The sequence below is a fragment of the Trachemys scripta genome, chromosome 3, assembly GCF_013100865.1.
Source record: "Trachemys scripta elegans isolate TJP31775 chromosome 3, CAS_Tse_1.0, whole genome shotgun sequence".
Taxonomy (NCBI): domain Eukaryota; kingdom Metazoa; phylum Chordata; order Testudines; family Emydidae; genus Trachemys; species Trachemys scripta.
Genome location: NC_048300.1, coordinates 73,175,307 through 73,198,511, shown reverse-complemented (window position 1 = coordinate 73,198,511; position 23,205 = coordinate 73,175,307). Strand labels below are relative to the sequence as shown.

Genomic DNA, 23,205 nt, shown 5'->3' with positions numbered 1-23,205 from the left:
GGAGGCTCTGCTCCTCCCCTGACTCTTCGGCTCGGTTTAAGAGCCGGGCTGCCCGAGCGCTACCGGCTTCAGGCAGCCCCCATGCCTCCGGACCCTGCGCCGCTGGAGCCTGGGAGGGGAAGTGCCCCGCTGGGAGCGCAGGGTCTGGAGGCACGGGGGCTGCCCGAAGCCGGTAGCGCTGGGGCAGCCCGGCTCTTAAACAGAGCCGAAGAGTCGGGGAGGAGCAGAGCTGCCATTTTCCCGGACATGTTCAGCTTTTTGGCAATTCCCCCCAGATGGGGGTTTGAGTGCCAAAAAGCCGGACATGTCCGGGAAAAAGAGGACGTATGGTAACCCTAAATGGAGCTGGGTCTGTCACAAGGGGAATGAATTCACGGTACGTTCTGGCTTTTAGAGGTGGGTCCCTGCCTAGGCCTAGGCCCAGGCCCAGGCCCTGCTGCTCTGGGGCCGCGGCAACTGCCGGCTCATCGCTCACAGAGACGCTTTTCCTGCCGCACAGCAGAAGCCGCCACACGCCTGCTTCCCCCGCCCCCCCGAGAGCCGCCGGGCCCCGCTGCTGTGTCACGTGCTCGGGGAGTGGCGCAGGTGGAGGCTCGGACCGGGGCGCGCGGCCCCGCCCCGCCGCTGCCGGAGGAGGAGGAGGAGCGGGCGGCCCTGCAGCTGCGGCATGTCGCCCGCCGGCTACAAGTTCCCCGAGCGGCCGGGTAACGAAGGGGCCGAGTGTTGCGTGCCCCGGCGGGTCCTCTGGGCTTGGGGGGTGGGCGGCGCGTGGGCCTCGGGGTTGCCTCGCCCTTGGCTGTGCGGGGAGCCAGCCCCGGGGCCGCCCCGGCGGGGGGCTGCTGGGGGCTCTGAGTGTCGCTCTTTACCAAGATACTGGGGGGCGGCGGGAGCTGCTGCTGCTGCAATCCTCCTGCAACCGGAGAGCAGCGCCTCTGCTGTCCGCCCAGCGAGCTTGCCTGGGCCGCGTGTGCTCCGGTGCTCAGATTAGCTATTTGCTGCTCTGTGTTTCCTGGGGAAGCTCCTGTCTCATTCTCCGTCTCCTCGAAAACAGAGGCGCGCTGGCCCGTCCTACAGTTACATGTATTCTTGCACCCGCTCATGACCGTGCATAACATTTTTAACGAGCGCATGAATTTTAGAAACCTGCCTCTGACTCATCAGCCTGCCTGTAACCTGGCAGTGTGTCTTGCCCCGGGTTAAACAAACTTTTTAAATGATGCAAGTCGCCCTGCTGGTTAACTAATATGCTAGTGAGCGGAAGCTGGAACTGCGCAGTATTTGGATGAGTCTGTATTTGACCTCAAATGCCCATTACCAATTTAAAGATAGTCTTTCGGTTATTAACAGTGTAGATTAGAGTGCCCTGTCTCCCCGCCGCGGCTCTGGGGCTAGAGGATCTGTCTTCCCCCCGCCACCTCGCTGTAATAGACCCGCGGCTATACCAAACAAATGGCTTGGATCCCTAGGGCTTCGTCATAACAAGGGTGTATTGTATTTTTGTGCATGCATTTTGCATGCCGGTAAAGTGGAATTTTCAGCCTGAAATGGTCATACAAAATTGCTAGGGGGCGGCAGATTACCACTAAAATGTCAAAAATCATGAAGGGGACTGAAGAAACACCTCACTTTTTAAAAAAGTTTGATAAATTCTAAACACATCCATTTATTGTGAGGTGGGGAGGAGAGGAGTGATTAATGTGACATTTGAGCTTTTAGGGTTGGAAGTACTAAGCAGATTTTTTTCATCATGTTGATGAATATGTGAATCTAGTATTGATTGAAATAAAAACAGTACTAGTAGTAGAGTCACATCACCCAATAGCACAGCATTCCCATATAACTTGCTTGTTTTGGTTTTCTCTCTCAGCTCAGTTGCTAAGAGCAAGAAGGTTATTTCCTGTTTATGTTTAAAGAAGCTTTTTGCAGGTGTCTGTCATAGTGTATCTTGCCTTTTGCTCATTGACTGTACAAAAGCATGTGCTGTTAAATAAATAAATAAACAAACATTTTAAGGAACAGATTGTTTTATTCACCAGTCTTCAAGGCCTGGTACTGCAGTGAGATGCATGTGTGTGGACATATGCAAAGATCTGTTGAAGTTGGCATGGAAGGACCCTTCCCATAGGTCATTGCAGGATGAGGGACCAAATAGACAGTTGCAGTTGATGAGATGGCTGGAGAGACTGTTAATATAGCAGGTTGTTTGTTTTTGTTTTTTAGTTTTTGTGATACAGAGAACATGGTTAGGTAATTCGAATGGAAAGAATTTTTTAAAATGTACTCAGTTCTTCACTATTTACTGTTGGCTTATTTTTGAATTTTTCTCCATGTAGACATTGGAGCTGGAGTGGTTAGTTCCACTTACTGTTTAAGTACTTCTGGGTGGAGAAAAGTAGTTCAGTTTTGTAGAGGATTTCCATATTTCCAAAGCTGGTTTCATTCCCACTTACAATACCACCCCACCCCCAAATCAAAATTCTCTGCAAAAGGTTATGAAGCTTTGATTCTGAGGTGAACGCCTTGGAGATACAGATCATGGAGTCCCCTGCAGCTCACCAGGGTGGCAGGAAACCAACTGTCTCTGTGAAATGATTTGATTTGGCTGAATCAGCAAATCCTGACAAAAAATATTTCATTAGAGTTTTTCTGACCAGCTCTATTTTAGTTTTTGTGTCACATTAGCACAACGCTTGTGGTTTGCTTTCTATCACCACAAGGCAGTGTTCGTGGATTTCTAAAAAATATTATTGATATTCACTTAAAAGTCAGGACTTTTCATTTTAAGTTCTGAATCCCCCATCTCCCCACCTCTTTTTTAATAAACAAAACCCAAATTTTGGACCTATGGTCCTTATCCAAAGTGCATTGAAGTACAGTAACTCCCCACTTAACGTCTTCTCGCTTAACGTTGTTTTGATCTTACGTCCCTGTTCAATTACAGAACATGCTCCATTTAAAGTTGTGCAATGCTTCGCTATAACGTCATTTGGCTGCCCCCCATCAACTCCCCTACGCCCCCCCACAGCGCTGCCCACCAGCAGACCCCGCGGATCAGCGCCTTCCTCCTCCTCCTCTTGCCCACGGCAATCAGCTGGCTTGCGGCGTTCAGGAGGGATTGGGGAGGAGCGAGACTCGGCGTGCAGGCTCCTCCTCCCTCCCCTGCCTCCCGAACGCTGCAAACCAGCTGATTGCTGCGGGCAGGAGGCAGGAGAGAGGGGGGGAGCCTGCGTGCTGAGTCCTTGCTCCTCCCTCCTGCCCCCTGAACATCACAAGCCGTGGGCGGATGGGGGAAGAGCGAGGACGTGGCGCACCTCCCCCCTGGCTCCTGTTCGTGGCAATCAGCTGGCTTGCGGTGTTGGGGAGCGAGGGGGAGCCTGTGCTCTGTGTCCTTGCTCCTCCCCCTCCTGCCTGCTGATGGCTGCAAGCCAGCTGATTGTCGTGGGCAGGAGGCAGGGGAGGGAGGGGGAAGGAGCGAGGGCGCGGTGTGCGGAGTAAAGGGGGGTAGAGGGGAAGAAGAGGTGGGTTAAGGGTGGGGACTTGGGGGCAGGGGTGGTGTGGGCAGGCCGTGGGTTCAGCTCCCTGCCCCTGGTGCTTGCAGAGTAGGTGAAGCTGCCACTGCTGTTGCACAATGCGCTTCTCCTAGTCTACAGCATCTTCAGCCTCCTTGCCTGCCTCATTGTCTCCAGTGCCAGTAGGCTGTGCCTGTGTGGAGTAAGGCGGGGGCACCTCCAAACTACAGTACTGTACTGTATGGCCAAAAAAAAAAAAAAATTCCCTGGAACCTAACCCCCACCATTTACATTCATTCTTATGGGGAAATTGGATTCGCTTAACATTGTTTCACTTAAAATCCCATTTTTCAGGAATATAACTACAACGTTAAGTGAGGAGTTACTGTAAATGAGACTCTTTCTGTGGTCTTCAAGAATGAGCTTTGGATCAAACCTTAAATTGTTTGTGTTTCCTTTGATCCATGAATGTCCATTGTCCAAGCATCACTAATAACTGTGTTATATTTGTATTTGGGTAGTAGAGGAATTCTTCAGTGCTAAAGCATGTTATGTTTGCATAAGGAAACTTTAAAAGGTCTGTACTTAGCCCTGAAAAGACGCAGGCAGCCTTTTTCACTGTAGCACGGTAATGGTCAGGTCAAATAAATCTATAACTGAAAATCAAGTTAAGATGAGATATGTGGGTGTGGCCTAGACCTTTCCCAAGGAAGTAAAGTCTGTTAGGATGGAGCTGACTCTATAGTCCTTATTCAGTTGAAACTCCCACTTAGTTCAGTGGGAGTCTTGCTTGTGTAAAGACTGCAGGAGCAGGCCCCTGAGAGAACTTGTACAAAGAGAAATACAAAATTTGCATTGGATAAGTGCTGATGTAGTAGAAGGGATAGGTCAATATCTATATGCCTAGTTGCTTATGGAAATGGTTACTTATATACTTGGGTATATACTTAGGCCCCGCTTCTGCAGCTGACTCCATACAGGTGCATCCACATTGACTCAAGTGCGGTTCCTGCAGGAGGGTTCTGCTCATACAGGTGCAGAAGCAGGGTCAGAGACCTATAACATATTATTTGCTCATGTTAAAATACCACAACTTCAGGTGCAGCACCATAACTGACCACTATTTTATAATAAAACAAATAACCCTTGTTTGAAATTAACTTAGAAAATTCAAAGTACTTATACTTTAAAATTATGTATTTTGGGCGGGGGAGGTTACCCCCCAAAGTTGCTTACCGTATATACTCGTTCATAAGCCAAATTTTTTTAGTAAAAAAGGGAAGCACCAGAGATGGGGGTTGGCTTATGAATGGGTATAAAGAGGGAGAGGTGGGACACAGCCCCTCCCCCCAACAGAGAGAGCAAGGAGAGGTAGCACAGCCAGCAGAGACAGAAGGGAAGAGGCCCCGGGGGCTAGAGGGCACCGATGCATGCTGCGGCCATGCCGCCCGGCCCAGCCCAGCCCGGCCCAGCACAGCCCTCTGGAACATGCTGCAGCCACACCGCCTGGTCTGGCCCACTGGAGCAGGCTGTGGCCACGCTGGCCAGCCGGCCGGAGCAACTCCAGCCAGGTCAGAGACATCCTCCCCAGATAAGGTGGGAAGGGATGGGATGGGGAGAGTGTGGGGGTCCCAGGCTAGGGGTCGGATCATGTGGGGGGTGGTCACAGGGGTTACTCCTCTGACTCCCAGCTTCTCCCCCCCCAAAAAAATTTCCCCACCAGTTGCTGTCCCGGCCCGTCAGGGTAAGCAGCTGGCGTGCCGGGACACTTTGTTTACTTAGGTTTACCTCCGTGCCTGCAGACGCTCGAGGTAAACAAACCATCTCGGCCCACCAGAGACCCGGGAGCCAAAGTTTGCTGATCCCTGAATTATAGTGTTGGCTTATGAACGGGTTATAAAAATTTTCCATTTTAGTTAACCATTTTGTGGGGGGTTGGCTTATAAACGAACCAGCTTATGATCGAGAATATATGGTACTTTTGTTTTAACTGTAATTTTTTTATAGTGAATACCAAGAAGAGCTTGAAAGATGAAATTGAATCTATTTTGCGGGAGCGGATTATGGTTTTGGATGGAGGCATGGGGACCATGATCCAGCAGCATGCGCTATCAGAAGAGGACTTCCGAGGGCAAGAATTTAAGGATCATTCAAAATATCTGAAAGGCAACAATGACCTTTTGAGCATAACTCAGCCTGATATAATCTACAAAATTCACAAGGTATTGTATCACCTGACTTCTGAGTGTTCTGATTTAAAAAAAAAAAAAATAAAAATCTGACTCTTCCGAATGATTTCTATGTGCAACCTTAACTGTTAATAGAGGGGTTTTTTTATTTCTGAATTTCCCTCATTTTCTACTTAGCTTTTAAAATATTTTAAGAACATAAGAACAGCCATACTGGGTCAGACCAATGGTCCATCTAATCCAGTATCCTGTCTTCTGACAGTGGTTAATGCCAGATGCTTCAGAGGGAATGAACAGAACAGGGCAATTATTGCATGATCCATCCCATGTCATCGAGAGAGGGTGGGTAGTCTATTTTCAAAAGTCAAAGTGGATTTCCCAGTTCAAGTGCATTATTACCTACTAATATATTGTATTCAGTAATGTTCTATGCCTGATAAAATGATAAGAGCTTGAAGGTTCAAAATTGTTGTCATTTAATGAATGATTTTGAAGAAGGTGAAAGTGAAACTCAAGTGTGTAAATGATAGCATAAATATCAGTGTGCCCTTTGGATCTGCACAGTCTTTATTAGCTCAGTGTGTGAGTGCACGCATGTGTCCAGAATAGGGAGTAGAGAAGAGGAGTATCAGTTTTCTGCTAGTTAATTTTAAAATTAATATTGTCTTTAACATTAGATATGTTCCTATTCCGCCATCAGTTTGATTAAAATTTTATTTGCCTTAATTACTATTAAATTCATTTGTTTCTTCATTTAGAAAAATCCCAAATACTCAATAGTGTAATCACATCAGTACTTTTCTGACCCAAATATAAAAATCATCATGTAGTTTTCCTTTAGCATTTGAAGTGTTCATCTTCTCATGCACCTTTAAGAAAATCCACACAATAGTGAACCCTAATGACATTTGTTGTACTTATATTAAAGAGTAATATTTTTTTCCCCCTTAGGAATCCTTTTTCATTTCCAAGCCTTTCTGATCAGACCTAATAGGTGAAAGCTTGTTATGCTTCATTGCGTGTTGGAAAAGAATTACAGTGATTGCCAATTTGCATTTCGCTAAAAGGCCTAACATGCAGCTGATTTCTCCCCTCGCACCCACTGCTTTATAGTGTGTGTCATTAAAGGGACACTGTCAAATCACACTTCTGCTTACATTTTTCCCTGTTACAAATTATACCTATAATTGCAGCAAATGAAAAAGGTTAGAGAAAACAAATTCATTCATTTTATAGTTTTATATTCTGAACAGTTTTGGCAGTGTTTTGTAAAAAGTCAGGTTTTCTCTTTTCCCATTGACAGTTAGTCACTTTCCCCAGTTGGTTGTTTCAGTTAGTTGCAGAAAAACAGGGAAAGAAACATTTCAAAAATTGTATGTGTAAATACTTAAAATCATCGTAAGTGCCAAGTGCGACTGACAGTAACCTAGTTTTTGTGTCTGCAGGTTTGCACATCTATATTTCTAACTGAAGAGTTGATTTTGTTCATTTTTTCAGTAGCACAAGATGTTTTCCAAACAGGAAGACGAGGTCCCTGCCCCAAAGGGCTTTCTTTGTAACAGTATACATGACACAGTAAGCGTGAGCTACAATATTAGGTGGGGAAATAGGAAGACAAGCACATGAGGGTTACAGAAACAAGCTCACACAGTTACTTAATAGTTAAACACAATCCCCAATAAATACAATTCTCCTAACACAACCTACTACTAATCCCTTCCAGTGCTTAGCCACTCTGTGCTTCCATACTGTGCAGCTGCCTCCACATCATTCAGCTTTCCTTTTCCAGTCCTCCATCTCGCCACCTTCTTTTCTCATTCCACATGGCATCCCTCGGCAAGTCCTGCTAACATTCTATACCTGCCCCTGACAATGACCCCTCTCACCATCACATCACTGTTTGAAAATCTTGGGTGAAATCCTGCCCCTATTAAAGTCAATGGCCAAGTTCCCATTAACTTCAGTGGGGCCAGAATTTCAACCCCAGCCTACAAACACGTCCATGCTTTATTAAGGGTACATTTATACATAGTTTTTAAAGAATTAATAACATCTGTTAATTCCATTTTAATAAATGCTTCAGTAGGTTGATTGTAACCATGTATAACATACGCTACTCATGCCTGTTAAGTGTTTATAACATCTATTAGGCCTTGATTCTTGAAGGTTGTCTAACTTTAAGCATATCAGTGAGATAACTTACATGCTTAAAGTTAAGCTTGGGCCTAAAGTACCATCTTGAATTGGAACCTTGATAGTTTTTAACCCTTTATAAACTATTTATAAATATAACCTTAAACGCTAAAGCTGTAACCTCAAATGTGTCAAACACTAGTTCAAAACAACAGGAGTAAGAACTGCAGGATTTGGTCTTCTGTGAATTGGGAGGCAGTTCTCCTTTGTCTTGTTCAGCTGAAAATCACAAAATGTTAGAATCCTCTGACTCCCTTCTTTTCCATCCCCTGATCTGAAATCATTAGTTCTCAGTTGTTTTTTATTGTTGCAGGAATACTTGCTTTCTGGGGCCGATATCATTGAAACAAACACTTTCAGTGGCACCAGAGTTGCACAAGCTGACTATGACCTTGAGCATCTGGTAAGAATTTTAAGCCACTTACATGTTAAGATATTAATCAAGATTTGTTGTCCCAGCAGCCAATATTAACCTCGTCTCCAGAGTCCATAAGACTCACGTTTATTGCTAACTGCACGGTCTCTGGGCACACAGGTGAGATTGTTTGGGTCTCTGGTGCTCAGCAAAGAAATATCTCATTTACTTGTAACACATTTCCATTGTTATGGTAATATTAGGATGAAAATTATATTTGTCATAGGACAGTTGTCGAGGAAGGCACAGTCAGTAATAATTTGTATTGGGTTTCATCGTTTGAGTATTCGCAGAAGAGTCTCATTCTGTGAACAAGAACATTCTGCTTCAGTGCTTCCAGTTTCACAAGATGGTGCCAAAATGGAAATGTGTTTTGTCCCTTAACGTTGTATGTATATTTTATTCTTTGGCACAGAGGTCTCTCCTTCTTGCAGCGCTTAGAACTTTCTTAAGCTCAGGTTTATGTTGCCTGTCGATGTGGGTCACGTCATTTTAAAATTAATCTCGGCAGATGGCACGACAGTACCTGGAAACATGCCATCTAAATCAGAGCTGATGTTCCCGATAAGCTAAATTTACCTTCAGAAGGCCCCTTCTTTCAAGGTGACAACTCCCACTAACTTCAGCGGGAATTGAGGGTGCTCAGTACCCGTACAGAACTGGCCATTAGTTTCTTTGCCATTGTTTAATTTTATACTAGCAGTTTTAGGCACAGACATGTAGTAGAATGGTTTCCATCATATAATCGCATCACTATAGTTTACTTTTTGAGCTTCATGGAACAAAGCAATTCTTCATGCTGGGGGTACCCAGAGTGTGTTTTTTTTGTTTTGCTGTAATGCTTTCATGTGTTCGTCTGGCCTATAGAGCACTTAGAATGCACTGCACGCTGCCATAGAAGAGGGTGACTCTTGTAAGTTTCTTTGCTAGTTTTCTTCATAGAAGAGACATAGGCATGGTCTACACTGGGCGGGGGAGGAGAACGATCTAAGTTACGCAACTTCAGCTATGTGAATAACGTAGCTGAAGTCGACGTACTTAGACATACTCACCGCAGTGTCTTCACTAGGGTGAGTTAACCGCTGCCGCTCCCCTGTCGACTCTGCCTGAGCCTCTCGTGGCGGTGGAGTACAGGAGTCGAAGGGAGAGCGCTCGAGGGTTGATTTATCGAGTCTAGACTAGATGCAGTAAATTGACCGCCGCTGGATTGATCGCTGCCTGCTGATCCTGCGGATAGTATAGACATACCTTTAATGTACAGAATAAGCCTTGTCTGTTAGCACACAGTAATTTGGCTGTCATTGTTCCAGGTTTATCAGTTAAACAAAGTCTCGGCACAGGTGGCCAGAAAAGCAGCTGATGATGTGACTGCTCAGACAGGTGAATGTTGTTGGTTTGTTGTTTTTCCTCTTTGTATTCAAACGTTCCCTTCTATATGTTCTATTGTCTCATTATAAGCTTTGAAATATTGTGACTTGGGTTGGTGCAGTTGGTTGCATCTGGGAGCAGTGATGCTGCAAGTTGTCTTCCAAGAGAAGCCTAATGTATGAGTGACTTATAAGCTATTTAGATATGCGAAATGTTACTCTGGTTCTTTCACAGGGTGCTGAGTGCTTCTTGGGAGTCCACAACTCCCACTGAAATCCACCTGTCTGATTTCACCCAGCATCTGCCAGGAGGTGCTCAATAGCTCACAGCATCGGCCCTAAATGGGCAGTCATTCCTAAAAATGACCTCTTCATCTACATCTCTGTTTAGTAGAGACCTACCTATCTAACAAGAACACTTGATAAAGGGATAATGTATTTTAGAAGTTTTCAAGTTTTCTCTCTCATTCTAACACCAATTTGCATTTTCTGTTTATAAACCTGTCATTAGATTGTCCAGATAATACCTCCCCGATTTGGTTCTTAAATATAAGAATTATGGAACATCCTTTTTTTTTAGTGGTTCTCTGTTCTTCGTAACTAAATGTTGTGATTAGAATATCTGTTATATTGCACTGGAATTTCTCTTTATGGCACTGTGCTGTGCATTTAAAAATATTCAGGGAACCGAGTACTTAAAAGAAAGCTTGGACTGAATTGATGGCTTGCAGTGGCATTGTTTGTAAATACCACTGACCCTTATTGGATAGAATCAAAACTACTCAACTATCCAAAGCTAATTTAGATCCTCCTCTACCCCAAGTGGTAGGGACTTGTGCTTTTAGAACAGGAGGTTCTGAGTTAAATCTACATTGTTGCCATGATGTCTTAAGAGATGGTTACAATATTATGACTGTAGGTGGCTAGAGTTGATGAGTGACATTTCTTTTCTTGTCTAGAGAGTAGGCGATTTGTAGCTGGTGCTATGGGTCCTACAAACAAGACACTCTCTGTGTCTCCCTCAGTGGAAAGATCAGACTATAGGAACATCAGTAAGTATTTGTAATTTAATTCTATTCTACATTTCATGATACATTGCAGGAAGATGTCTCTAGCTAAAGATATGAGACAAACCACTTAAACTAATTCTTATTTACAGCTTTTGATGAGCTGGTTGAAGCATACCAAGAACAAGCCAGAGGACTCTTAGATGGAGGGGTTGATATCTTGTTAGTAGAAACCATATTTGATACAGCCAATGCCAAGGTGAGACTTTTGGGAAAACTTGGAAGTGGTTTGAACCTTTTATTAAATGCCTAAATAAAAAATTCTGCTATGGGGGCTAAGACAGGAATTTTCCCTATATATTACTGACCCATCTTATGTTGAAATTCTGTGGAAACTATTGTGGACTAAATGGATTCATATGTAGGAGTTATGCATTGAAAATATGTGTAACTGTATAAAACACATTACATTCATACTCTGGATGTATATAGTAGATGTATGTAACACAGAGACTTTAAAAGCTTGGTTATCCTACATGCTGTAGATGTGAATGATGAATAACTGGGTACAAATCTTAGCAAGTGTATTGATGTGATTTTTGGGTCTAAAAGGGCTTCAGGCTGCCTAGCTGCTGTGATACCACCATAATATGTTTGAAAACCTAGAGGTTTCTGGGGGTGAAGGAATGCCCTTGAATGTAGTAAATTCTTCCAGAATCTCTAGCAATATTGTATGGTAAGTTTTGTGTAAAAGGCTATTCAAGCGTCATTAACTTGTTGTAACCTTTATCATTAAACAGGCAGCTCTATTTGCTCTCAAGAAACTGTTTGAGGAAGAGTATGATCCCAGACCAATATTTGTAAGCACAAAACATTTTACTAACTTTAACTAAAATCATGTGATGTTTGTACATGTGGTTGCCTAACAAAACTGAGGTGGCAGCTCAGCTGGTGATGGCATGAGTGCATTTTTTAAAAACAAAACACACACAGTATAACATGCCAAAAGGCAATTCTAGAAAACATACTGACTTTTTTATCTTAAGATCCTTAGGACAGTGGGAAAACATTACTCTCCGAATCTTATAAGAGAATTTGAGGTTAAAGCATTATTATTTGTAAAGCTTCATACTTTCTCATGGCCCTTCACAGATGAGTTTTTTAAAAGAAAGTCAGGTACCTTCCCCAGAAAGCTTACAGTCTAAGGCCCCCAATTCTGCTGTGTGTTGTGACTTAAGGGAGATTTCATGTGGGCCCAACGATTTGCTTGTGCATTGCACAGTGCAGGATTGGTCTTAAATAATAATGAATGTAGAAGTTATTGATGGTGAGGGAAGGAGAAGGGCTGTGATCACAGTTAGGATCCTTAGCTATTAACATCAGCCAACAAACTGTACCTCCCAAGAGAGATTTTATTTATTTATTGAAAATAAAGGTTAGCACAGTGATCCTCTGAAGTTCTTGGGTCAGAAGTTTATCTTTCTACTTGCTAGAAGACTTTGGGAGGTTGCACAGAAAATTTTTTTTGATTTCCTGCTTGGGTTGCCTGTCATCACTTTGAACCAAACACTCTTCATCTTGTTTTGGCTTTTGAGAGGGCAGTATTAATAACATATGTTCTTCTCTCCCGCCCTCTCCCTGTCCCTTTTGTATTTTAGGTTTCTGGAACCATTGTAGATAAGAGTGGACGCACTCTCTCTGGCCAGACAGGAGAGGCATTTGTCATTAGTGTATCCCACAGTGATCCACTTTGGTAAGAGAATGTGCTTTCTTGAGTCCATTATTCTAAGACCAGAAGGTAATGGTAAGATTTTAAGGCCCTGTCAACAGTAGATTCTTAACCATGCTATCTGCACCCATATTTAACCATGTATATTGCTAGCATACTGTAGTGTAGTTTCCCTGTCTGGTGTGACCAGGAATTATTTTTCCTGAGAACCATGGTGTAGCATACCCCTCTTTTATGAGTCCTTATTACTGTTATGCAGCTTAATAAGGTTCCTGTCCATGCTGGTAAGGTAAATGGTGCAATTAACAATTAACAACTGGCCATGAGCACAGTAATATTCAAATGCCAGTGGTGTAGTTCTGAACCCAATGTAGCTAGGACCTAAGTGAGTCCCATGATACCAGTCTTCAGAAGCAGGCAGGAGGTGAAATAATGGCTTTCTCGTATAGAGAGATGAAGCTGCTTTTTCCATTCTCTCTCTGAAGAGAGTCACTTCTCTACCTTCCTCGCCCCATATGATGTGTGAACTGAGGCTTGATCCACATTGGACTGTGAACCGTATTGGAAAATGGAGTTTGGCTGATATAGTCAAGACCAAACTGTTTTAAAACTAATTTCAGAAGCTGTGCTTGGATCTGAAGCTTAGACTTTCAGATTTACTTTGCAAACAGTTAATAAATAAATTAATGGAGATATCCCATCTCCTAGAACTGGAAGGGACCTTGAAAGGTCAATGAGTCCAGCCCCCTGCCTTCACTAGCAGGACCAAGTACTGATTTTGCCCCAGATCCCTAAGTGGCCCTCTCAAGGATTGAACTCACAACCCTGGGTTTAGCAGGCCAATGCTCAAACCACTGAGCTATCCCTCCCCCCATCTGGTAGACTGGCCCTAGATAGATTTGGTGGAGGAAACAAATAATAATTACAAAAAAGGGGGGAAACAAGAAAAGAAAAAAGATTCCAGTGTCAGATCATAAGGCTAAGTCATGAGATGTCATTGCAGCATCCTTTTCCCTGATTTTTTACAAAATTGCAAATGTGCACTAAATTTTTTCTCAAAAACGTGTATTTGTTCTGAAAAATACTTGACGCTTCTAAGTGATTATTTAATAAAAATACATTCTTCTCCATGCAAACATAAATGCTAGAAACTTTTTAAAATGAAAGCTTATATTCTGTAAAATTTGGCAGCTGCGTAAGACAGAGCCCTGTGTGTAACCATGCTTCCCCTCTTCCCCCCGATCCTTGTGTTTTTCTGTATCCTTTTCTCCCTGTTTCTCTAGTTATCTAAAGATTTACACACAAGAATTTCCCTATAGTTAGCAAAATTTTCCTGCAATTTTAAATATTTTCATTTGCTATTAGACATGTACTCAGTGTATGTTGTGACAAACCATTCTTTGTTTTTACAACAAAATCCCAGTTAAAAACAGTAGTCTGTTATCCCCGTGATGCAGAAGTGTGAGACTGCACTAACATACAATGAACCCAGCTTTTGTGACATGTTCTCCTCCCCCCACCCCTTGAGGTTCCACTTTCCCAGACCAGACTGTGCTGCAGAAGTAACATATGGAGTCGCTTGGAACAGGGTGCTACTTGATTCGCTCACTATCACAGCTTAGAGATCTATGCTTGGCACAGATCTCAGCCTCAGACAAGGTGCTCATGACTCTAGTGTCATTTAATACAATACTCTGGGCCTGATTCCAGTTTACGCTATTGCCACTTTACACTGCCATGGCAAACAAAGCATTAAAATGAGAGTGAGTTACATTTAACCCCACTTTAAGGTCCCTTTACGCTACCAAAGTGGAGTAAATGAGTCTGGCTGTCTGTCTAGTTGTGCTCCCTGTAGGGAGCACATTATACCTGTTCTTGGACGTCTGCACATGCTTTCAGTTTGCTCCTGAGTACGATTTGGGGTAATGAGTTTGAAGTGTAAATCACTGTTTTGGTTTGGGTCCTGATTAAGTATCTTACATACACTCTCACTCTGTGCGCTACCAGCATAGCTGATCGGTGGCAGGGCATTCTTTGTGAACAGCTCTCACATGTGGGATTAGCTTCCTCCCTTGGTCTGACAGAGCCCTGTTGTTGTTTATATGTATTGTGGTCACATTTAGAAGCCAGTTTCAGGGAAGCAAGGCTCTCATGAGCTAACTGCTTTGCATGCAGAGAGTTCCTGCCCCAAAGAGCTTTACAACCGTAGACTATGACAAGAGACAACAGGTGGCTACAACAAACAAATGGGGGAAGAGACGGGATGGCCACGATAATGGTGCGCTGTAACTGCTGCTTATTATACTAACCACAATAATTTCACCAACTTCTGGCCTAAGGTTGTTGGCTTTGGGCCATGGTGAAAGGATCATTTAATTTCTCAGACTTTTGCCTGAGGTGGGGGATGGGGCTGAGCTGATTTGAGGGTGCTATTGGTCAGGAAGTACAACGTTTTGCCTTTTAATTGGGTAAGCATGCTCCAGGTTTCCGATAGGCGTACTTTCAAAATCAAAAAATTACATGGTGCCAGCCTCATGTCAGCTCCTGCTTGAGAGTAAATCCCTCAGAAGGTCTGGAGAAATGGTTTTGGTACCCGATAACGTGGTATATCCAGTGAGAGTGTCAAAATATTTTCATTCATTGATTACACTAGTTGCCTTTAAAATATCTTGCCATTGAGGGGAGGCAAAGAGAGAATGACAGATGAGCCTGTGTTGAGAGAGACAGATGGAGCTGACTTAAGGCAGAGGGAAATGCAGCTGGCTACGATGAAGAGACAACCTGGAAAAAAAAAAAAGTGAGCTGCCAGTTTATAAATCAAACATGACATAAGAGTGTAGAGTCAATTGCATTTATCTACATTTGGCATGGATGGCCTCATTAACTATCCTTATCTTTACTTCGCTTCAGCAATCCTGACGTTGAGCCCTTCCTTATATCATGAAAATAAATGGTCTTCCCATCTTTGTAATGACACATTCCCTGCGCCATAGTGCATGATGTGTGTCTGGGGGTCCATATAAGTGACTTATCTGTGTATAACCTGTACATGCTTAAACACAAAAATCAGTGGGGAGTTGTAAAATGATTCCCTTGAAACCTATGGTATATTTAAATAGAATGCTCCAAGCCAAAGAGAGTTCAGAAATGCTATAAAGTTACACACTCAGCTCTTACACCACAACCTGTTAGAGTAAGGGGAGTTGCATATTGTTCAAGTATGGAAAAAGAATTGTACAGTATGCAGATCCCCACTCTCTGGCTGTTAGAAGCCAGCTGGAGCCCAGAGATTTGTATACTGCCTGTATAGTTACTTCTTAGTAATTGCACAGTCATCATGCAAATTCTTTTGCTCTGATTTGCAGTTACCTGCATAATTCCCACCCAGGTACACGTAAGAAACATACAGTAGTTGATTTGACATTTTTCCTACCCACCCCAGTCCAGAGCTGAACTGTCCCTGAACTGTGGGCAGTTCTGTGGGAATGTGCACACTGTACCATCCCTACAACCCTCTCTGTGGCGGGCTACTTCAGCTGGCTTTTGGGGGTGCTGGGACAAAACCATGGCTCTGTCTCCTTCCCTGTCCCTTTGGGGTAGATTGTTTCCCTCTTGATGCACTAGGAGTTACTGCTGATATGCCTTTCACCTTTATCCCTCAGAAGCAATGTAAGAGTCAGTCAGTTTAGCACTCTGACTTTTTCAGTGACGGGGGGTGACTTGTAGTCCATTAGAAGCATGGCTTGGTGTGAACGGGAGATCAGGGAACACAGTATGTTAAAGGTCTTATTCTATATGACATTTATTCCCTTTGACATCAGTGTAGGACTGTTGGCTTTATTTGGATCCAGGAGAGGGCCCTAAGGGTGGCACTTGCCTATCTGATGTTGAAAGAAAATGTGTTTGTGCCTAATATGCTGGTGAAATTGTTCAAGAAGCTTATGCATGTGAAAGATCTCTGCTATAACGTTGTCTAAAGGAGCACTCAAGGACGATAAGGCCATTGCGGGGAAACTAAGTGAATTCTTTGCATCTGTCTTCACAGCTGAGGATGTGAGGGAGATTCCCAAACCTGAGCTGTTTTTTTTTTTTAGGTGACAAATCTGAGGAACTGTCCCAGATTGAGGTGTCATTAGAGGAGATTTTAGAACAAATAGATAAATTTAACAGTAATAAGTCACCAGGGCCAGATGGTATTCAAGAGTTCTGAAGGAACTGAAATGTGATATTGCAGAACTACTAACAGTGGTTTGTAACCCATCATTTAAATCAGCTTCTGTACCAAATGACTGGAGGATAGCTAATGTGACGCCAATTTTTTAAAAGGCTCCAGAGGTGATCCTGGCAATTATAGGCAAGTAAGCCTGATTTCAATACCAGGCAAACTGGTTGAAACTATAGTAAAGAACAGAATTGTCAGACACATAGATGAGCATAATTTATTGGAATAGTCAACATGTTTTTTGTAAAGGGAAATCATGCCTCACCAATCTACTAGAATTCTTTAAGGGGGTCGACAAGCATGTGGACAAGGTTGATCCAGTGGATCTAGTGTACAGATGCTCCCTGATTTACGCATCGTTCTGGAATGCCTTGCGTAACTCGAATTTTGCATAAGTCAGAAACGTATACCCAACAATTACACCGCCCCCTCCCTTCCCTCGGCCCCCCCCCCCAAAAAAAAACCATTTCTGGCTTACGGAATTTTTTCCGTAAGAGCGGATTTGTGTAAGTCGGGTTTGCGTAACCCCGGGGGCGTCTGTACTTAGATTTTCAGAAAGCCTTTGACAAGGTCCCTCACCAAGGGCTCTTAAGCAAAGTAAGCTGTCATGGGATAAGAGGGAAGGTCCTCTCATGGATTGGTAACGGTTAAAAGATAGGAAACAAAGGGTAGGAATAAATGGTCAGTTTTCAAAATGGAGAGAGGTAAATAATGGTGTCCCCCAGGGGTCTGTACTGGGACCAGTACTACTCAGCCTGTTCATAGATGATCTGGAAAAAGGCTTAAACCGTGAGGTGGTGCAATTTGCAGATGATACAAAACTCAAGTTAATTAAGTCCAAAGCAGACTGCGAAGACCAACAAAGGAATCTCACAAAATTGCGTGACTGGGCAACAAAATGGTAGATGAAAATCAATGTTGTTAAATGCAAAGTAATGATGGAAAACATCATCCTAACTATACATACAAAATGATGGGATCTAAATTAGCTGTTACCACTCGAGATAGATCTTGGATTCATTGTGGATGGTTGTCTGAAAACATCCACTCAATGTGCAGCTGCTGTCAAAAAAGCAAACAGAATGTTGGGAATCATTAAGAAAGGGATAGATAATAAGACAGAAAATATCATGTTGCATCTATATAAATCCATGGTACGCCCACATCTTGAGTACTGTGTGCAGATGTGGTCCCTCCATCTCAAAAAAAGATATATTGGAATTGGAAAAGGTTCAGTAAAGGGCAATGAAAATGATTAGGGGTATGGAACAGCTTCCGTGTAAGGAGAGATTAAAAAGACTGGGACTTTTCAGCTTGGAAAAAAGATGACTAAGGGGTGATATGATAGAGGTCTATAAAATCATGACTAGTGTGGAGAAAGTGAATATGGAAGTGTTATTTACCCCTTCTCATAACACAAGAAACTAGGGGTCACAAAATGAAATGAATAGGCAGCAGGTTTAAACCAAACAAAAGGAAGTATTTCTTCACACAGTGCGCAGTCAACCTGTGGAACTCTTTGCCAGAGGATGTTGTGAAGGCCAACCTTCTAAAAGAGTTAAAAAAAGATCTAGATAAATTCATGGAGGATAGGTTCATCAATGGCTATTAGCCAGGATAGGCAGGGATGGTGTCCCTAGCTTCTGTTTGCCAGAAGCTGGGAATGGCAACAGAGGATGGATCACTTGTTTGCCTGTTCTGTTCATTCCCTCTGGGGCACCTGGCATTGGCCACTGTTGGGAGACAGGATACTGGATTGGACGGATCTTTGGTCTGACCCAGTATGGCTATTCTTATGTTCTTATGTCTAAATCAGTGAGACATAGGATATATCTGGTGAGTAAATTAAATTGTACAAGCTTAATGCTGTCACTGGACATCTTAACTGATGCACTCAGTTTCTTCCAAATTTTAAAAATGTTTTAGCAAAGAAAAATGTATCTTAACTGGGCGGGTTGAGGCAGTTCTTTGATCTTTCTGTCATCTCCATTTTTTCCTGTAGCAGAAGGCAGTGCCTCTTTCTCATTAAATCCTAGCATTTTGGATCTGCTTGTACTTTCACACCTACCGTGTAGAAAGCAGTAGGTACAAATGTTGCCAAGATATGTGGTCACTTTCCAGTTGCACTTTTATTCCAAACCTTGCTTCACCATTCCCAGTGTTGCAGCAGGCCGGTACTTCAGTATGGTAGAGAAACAGCAGTTTTTTGCTAGTAACAATATTATATAAGAGCAAAATTTAAGATGTTCCCATGGGATGTTGCAAACATAATGAAGCTTTTACATACTTCCATGAGGCAAGTAGGCAGTACTTAATTGGAGCAGGTTGCATGAGGAAAGTAATATATTGTGAGTTCTGCAGGGGTTGCTCCAGCCTCTTCCCAGTGGGGGAGCTGACGTGGGCTAGACTGAGGGGGAGCTGGAGGGACTGCGCAGTGCATCTTGTGGGCACACATTTTTTTTTTTTTTTTACAATATGCACTTAAACGTGTTTTTTTTGTATCTGTTATCCTCAAAAGAAGAATAAAAATATATACAGACCGGTTTTAAACTTCATATTTGTCAGCTCACTGGTGCAACATTTATTCACAGAAAATCAACAGGAAAAAACCTAAGCCAATAAATAAACTAACAACAACAATAAACAACTGCAGACTTCTAGGGGGAAATTATTTAAATAATACCAATAGCTAATGACTTTAAATCTGAGAGTGAACTGTCTGAAGTAAATTGGATGAAATTCATTAAGGACAAATGCAAAGTATTCCTCCACTTAGAAGGAACAATCAGTTGCACACAAATAAAATGGGAAATAACTGCCTAGGAAGGAGTACCGCGGAAAGGGATCTGGGGGTCGTAGTGGACCATAAGCTAAATATGAGTCAACAGTGTGATGCTGTTGCAAAAAAAGGTGAACAACATTCTGGGATGTATTAGTCGGAGTGTTGTAAGTAAGACACGAGAAGTAATTATACTGCTCTATTCTGTGCTATTTAGGCTTCAACTGGAGTACTGTGTCCAGTTCTGGGTACCATATTTCACGAAAGATGTGGACAAATTGGAGAAAGTCCAGAGAAGAGCAACAAAAATGAGTGAAGGTCTAGAAAACATGACCTATTAGGGAAGATTGAAAAAATTGGGTTTGTTTTAGTCTGGAAAAGAGAAGACTGAGAGGGTACATAACAGTTCTCAAGTACATAAAAGGTTATTGCAAGGAGGAGGGTGAAAAATTGTTGTTCTTAATCTCTGAGGATCGGACAAGAAGCAATGGGCTTAAATTGCAGCAAGGGAGGTTTAGGTTGGACATTAGGAAAAACTTCCTAACTGTCAGGGTGGTAAAGCACTGGAATAAATTGCCTAGGGAGGTTGTGGAATCTCCATCATTGGAGATTTTTAAGAGCAAGTTAGACAAACACCTGTCAGGGATGGTCTAGATAATACTTGTCCTGCCATGAGTGCAGGGGACTGGACTAGATGATCTTTCAAGGTTCCCTTCCAGTTCTATGATTCTGTGATTATATTTTAAATTCAACCATTTGCACATAGCAAAGTAGGCTATTTGGAGACTCAGCCATAATATAACTACTCACGCTGCGGTCAATCTGGAGCAGGGGACCTCAGTGCTAGAGAGGGTTAATTGAGCACAGGTGACTGTAGGAGGCATCACCCAAAACCTTTGGGTTCTGTCCTCCGTCCTTAGCAGCAGCTGGAGGAGGCAGTGGGCAGGAATGGGGATGAATGTTGGTTCTGTGCAGCTCCTGAGCCCCAACCAGTTTCTAAACCTTAGTGTGGTCAGCCTGGGCCAGAGCATGTGCAGCTGCAGCAGGCACGTGGCAGGGAGCCGCACTCTGGAGATGTGAACCAGGCAGGAAGGAAGTAGGGGAGCCATTTCAGATTTTGGTAGTGGAGGGTAAGTTTAACTGTGATTTCAGGGGCTAGTTAGGCACCTGTAAACTAGTTTTTAGCAGATAATAACTAAGAAATTAGCTGTCAGGAGCACTGTATCTAATTCTTGTATAAAGAAATTCTATATATACACACACACACACAAATTAAAGCCACAGTTTTGGAGCCTTAACATAGGTATCAGAAACACATTTGATACTTTGTACACTGTCTTACGTAGAGATAAATAAAATCTGCTTAAAATCTGCTTCATTTCTTTACCAGACATACTCTGTTACTAGTGGGAGAGTACCATTGTTGCCAGTGTTTCTTTGTTGTTTTGTTTTGTTTTTGCTTTAAACCAGGAATAAATGCAATTTTTATTTTTTCAGTATTGGCTTAAACTGTGCATTAGGGGCAGTGGAAATGAGGCCCTTCATTGAAACAATTGGGAAGTGTACAACTGCCTACATCATCTGTTATCCCAATGCAGGTGTGTTTTATGTGTGTGTGTACACAAAGGAAATTAGTCCAGCCTTTCCATACCTCTAGAAGTAATACACCAGGTAGATAATTTACAGGTCAATCACAGTGTACACGATGTAGTAGCTCATCATCTTCACTCCATTTTTTTGTGTTATTTCAGCACCCAAAGAAGCTATTTTTGGCCTAGAAGCTTGTATAGTGTGATTATTTGATCATTCTCATAAAAAGGTGGATCTAGAAGGTTGACTGAGCAGCTATACCTATTAACTTCAGTCAGAGCAGTTTCAGGTGCATGGTGGATAATTTAAATCTTACAACCTTTACTCTTCTGAGTAGTCCCAATGAAGTCATTCAAGCTACTTGTTTTAATAGGGGCTACTTATGTGAATAAAGTGTGAAGGATGAGGCTCTTTTATTGTCCCAACACAGCTTTAAGCAAACATTTTTCTGTGAAAGAGAGAGAAGTAGGGATGGATGGGGAAATAAAGCTCCGTTACCCAAAACTCCTTTGGGAGCATGTATGTAAACTGGTTTTATTTTCTAGCAGCTCAAGTATCTGATATTCTAGCAGTTTGCTCCCAAACTCTTTTCTATATTCTTTTAATATCCAAAATTTTATTTCCCCCTTCGAGACAGGATTTGAAGCTTAAAAAAGAAAATAATTACTCTGAAAAGCAAATAGTTTAAGGCCAGGCCAGACTACTACTTGCAACTTTGTAATTAAGAAAAGACTAATAATTTTTTTTTATTATTTATTTTTTTAGAAGTGTAGCATCTACTTAGTTGAAAGGAAATGATGGCACTTTAACAGCACTCAGTAGCTATCGCAGCATAGCTCTTAGGTTAAAGGAAATAATTCCTTTAAAAACAAATCCCAAAACTTTCTTCCTACCTTACTGCATTCCCCTTTCCAACTCTTTAGGAGATAAATGTCATTACTACTGTGAGTTAGAAACACATTTAGAATTTAACATTTAAAAAAAAAATTAGTTGTCATGAGGAATCCCAAACACTTTCAGGAGCAACTAATAATAACTCATTGAATGATGATCAGAAGTGCAATGAGACATTTTAGTTCTACATGTGCAGCTGCTTTAAATATCTCCTCTTTGTGGGGGTTAAACACATTGTAATACTCTAAAAATATTTCTCAAGGTCTTCCCAATGCCTTTGGAGGTTATGACGAAACCCCTGAAGTGACTGCCAAGCATATAAAGGTAGGGAATATTTCTCATGAATGGGTTTTACCTGTCACAGTATTAGTAACATGGTTGTCTCTGCATTTACTTTATGCAATCTTACTGTCGCACTTTGGTTCTCAGGCAACTATCACTGGGTATTTAGCTGGGTTCTGTTTTGTATGTTACAAACACCACTTTTCCCCAGCAGTTTATAGCCAGCGTGTTGAATGGTGGTACTTGCTGACTCAGATCAGGAGAAACTTCTATTTAATGAATTTTGAAACCCTGTCATTCTGGCTTTTTTTCCCGCCCATTAAGTTGCAGGAAGGTTGCTTAGCTTGTTGTGAGATCCGTTGATCAGGTGCTACAGATCACAAGCATTTGCACTCTTTTTCACTCTCTCACTCCCTCTCTTTTTGGAAATAATTCATCACGTAAGAGGGCAAGCTAACTGAACATAAATCTGAGTGGTTTTTTTGAGTTCCTGGGCAGGAAACCTGCAGTGAGAAAGAAGCTCACTTAAGTAACTCTAGCCTAAGTTAATGGTTTCCAGCCTTTTCCATCCCCTCCCATCTAGCAAAGACCCTCTTATAGAGCAATGAAGGAAGGGCAGAGTGGTTACAACCCCCGACAACCGATCCTGACCCCCAGGTTGAGAAACCCTGGCCTGAGTTGGCAGGCAACACAAATTACAACAGTTGGAAATCTTGGTTTCCAAGAGGATTTTCCCGCTGATGGAGGAGGAAGCTAGCTATTGCCTGTTAACTGTCAAGTAATCAAAATAAAACTGAATTGGGTTTTGTGTATTATCTTGTAATATACAAGTGCTTCAAAACAATTTGTAAAATAGGGAGTTGAGTACTGTGCAGGCAAACCGAGCAGCCTTTATGCACTTGGCACTATCTTGCACAGTCATAGCATTTATAACCACTTTTGGGAGAGGAAGAGCAGTCCATGACACAGGTTTTTCCATTGCTCGCTCTGCAAAGTGCTATTTGACCTTTGCTGTCCACCTGAGACTAG

General features: G+C 42.6%; 1 protein-coding gene across 1 annotated transcript in view; it reads left to right on the top strand.

The window, feature by feature from the left end:
* The first annotated feature begins 561 nt into the window (after nucleotides 1–561).
* Nucleotides 562–23,205, top strand: part of MTR (5-methyltetrahydrofolate-homocysteine methyltransferase) — an 80,485-nt gene continuing 57,841 nt past the window's right edge. The window contains exons 1-10 of the mRNA XM_034765049.1: nucleotides 562–704; nucleotides 5,517–5,731; nucleotides 8,205–8,294; nucleotides 9,617–9,686; nucleotides 10,633–10,725; nucleotides 10,833–10,939; nucleotides 11,481–11,540; nucleotides 12,339–12,433; nucleotides 20,908–21,008; nucleotides 22,157–22,218. Coding sequence (XP_034620940.1) covers nucleotides 668–704; nucleotides 5,517–5,731; nucleotides 8,205–8,294; nucleotides 9,617–9,686; nucleotides 10,633–10,725; nucleotides 10,833–10,939; nucleotides 11,481–11,540; nucleotides 12,339–12,433; nucleotides 20,908–21,008; nucleotides 22,157–22,218 — 930 coding nt within the window. The 5' untranslated portion in view covers nucleotides 562–667. The remainder of the gene's footprint in view (nucleotides 705–5,516; nucleotides 5,732–8,204; nucleotides 8,295–9,616; nucleotides 9,687–10,632; nucleotides 10,726–10,832; nucleotides 10,940–11,480; nucleotides 11,541–12,338; nucleotides 12,434–20,907; nucleotides 21,009–22,156; nucleotides 22,219–23,205) is intronic.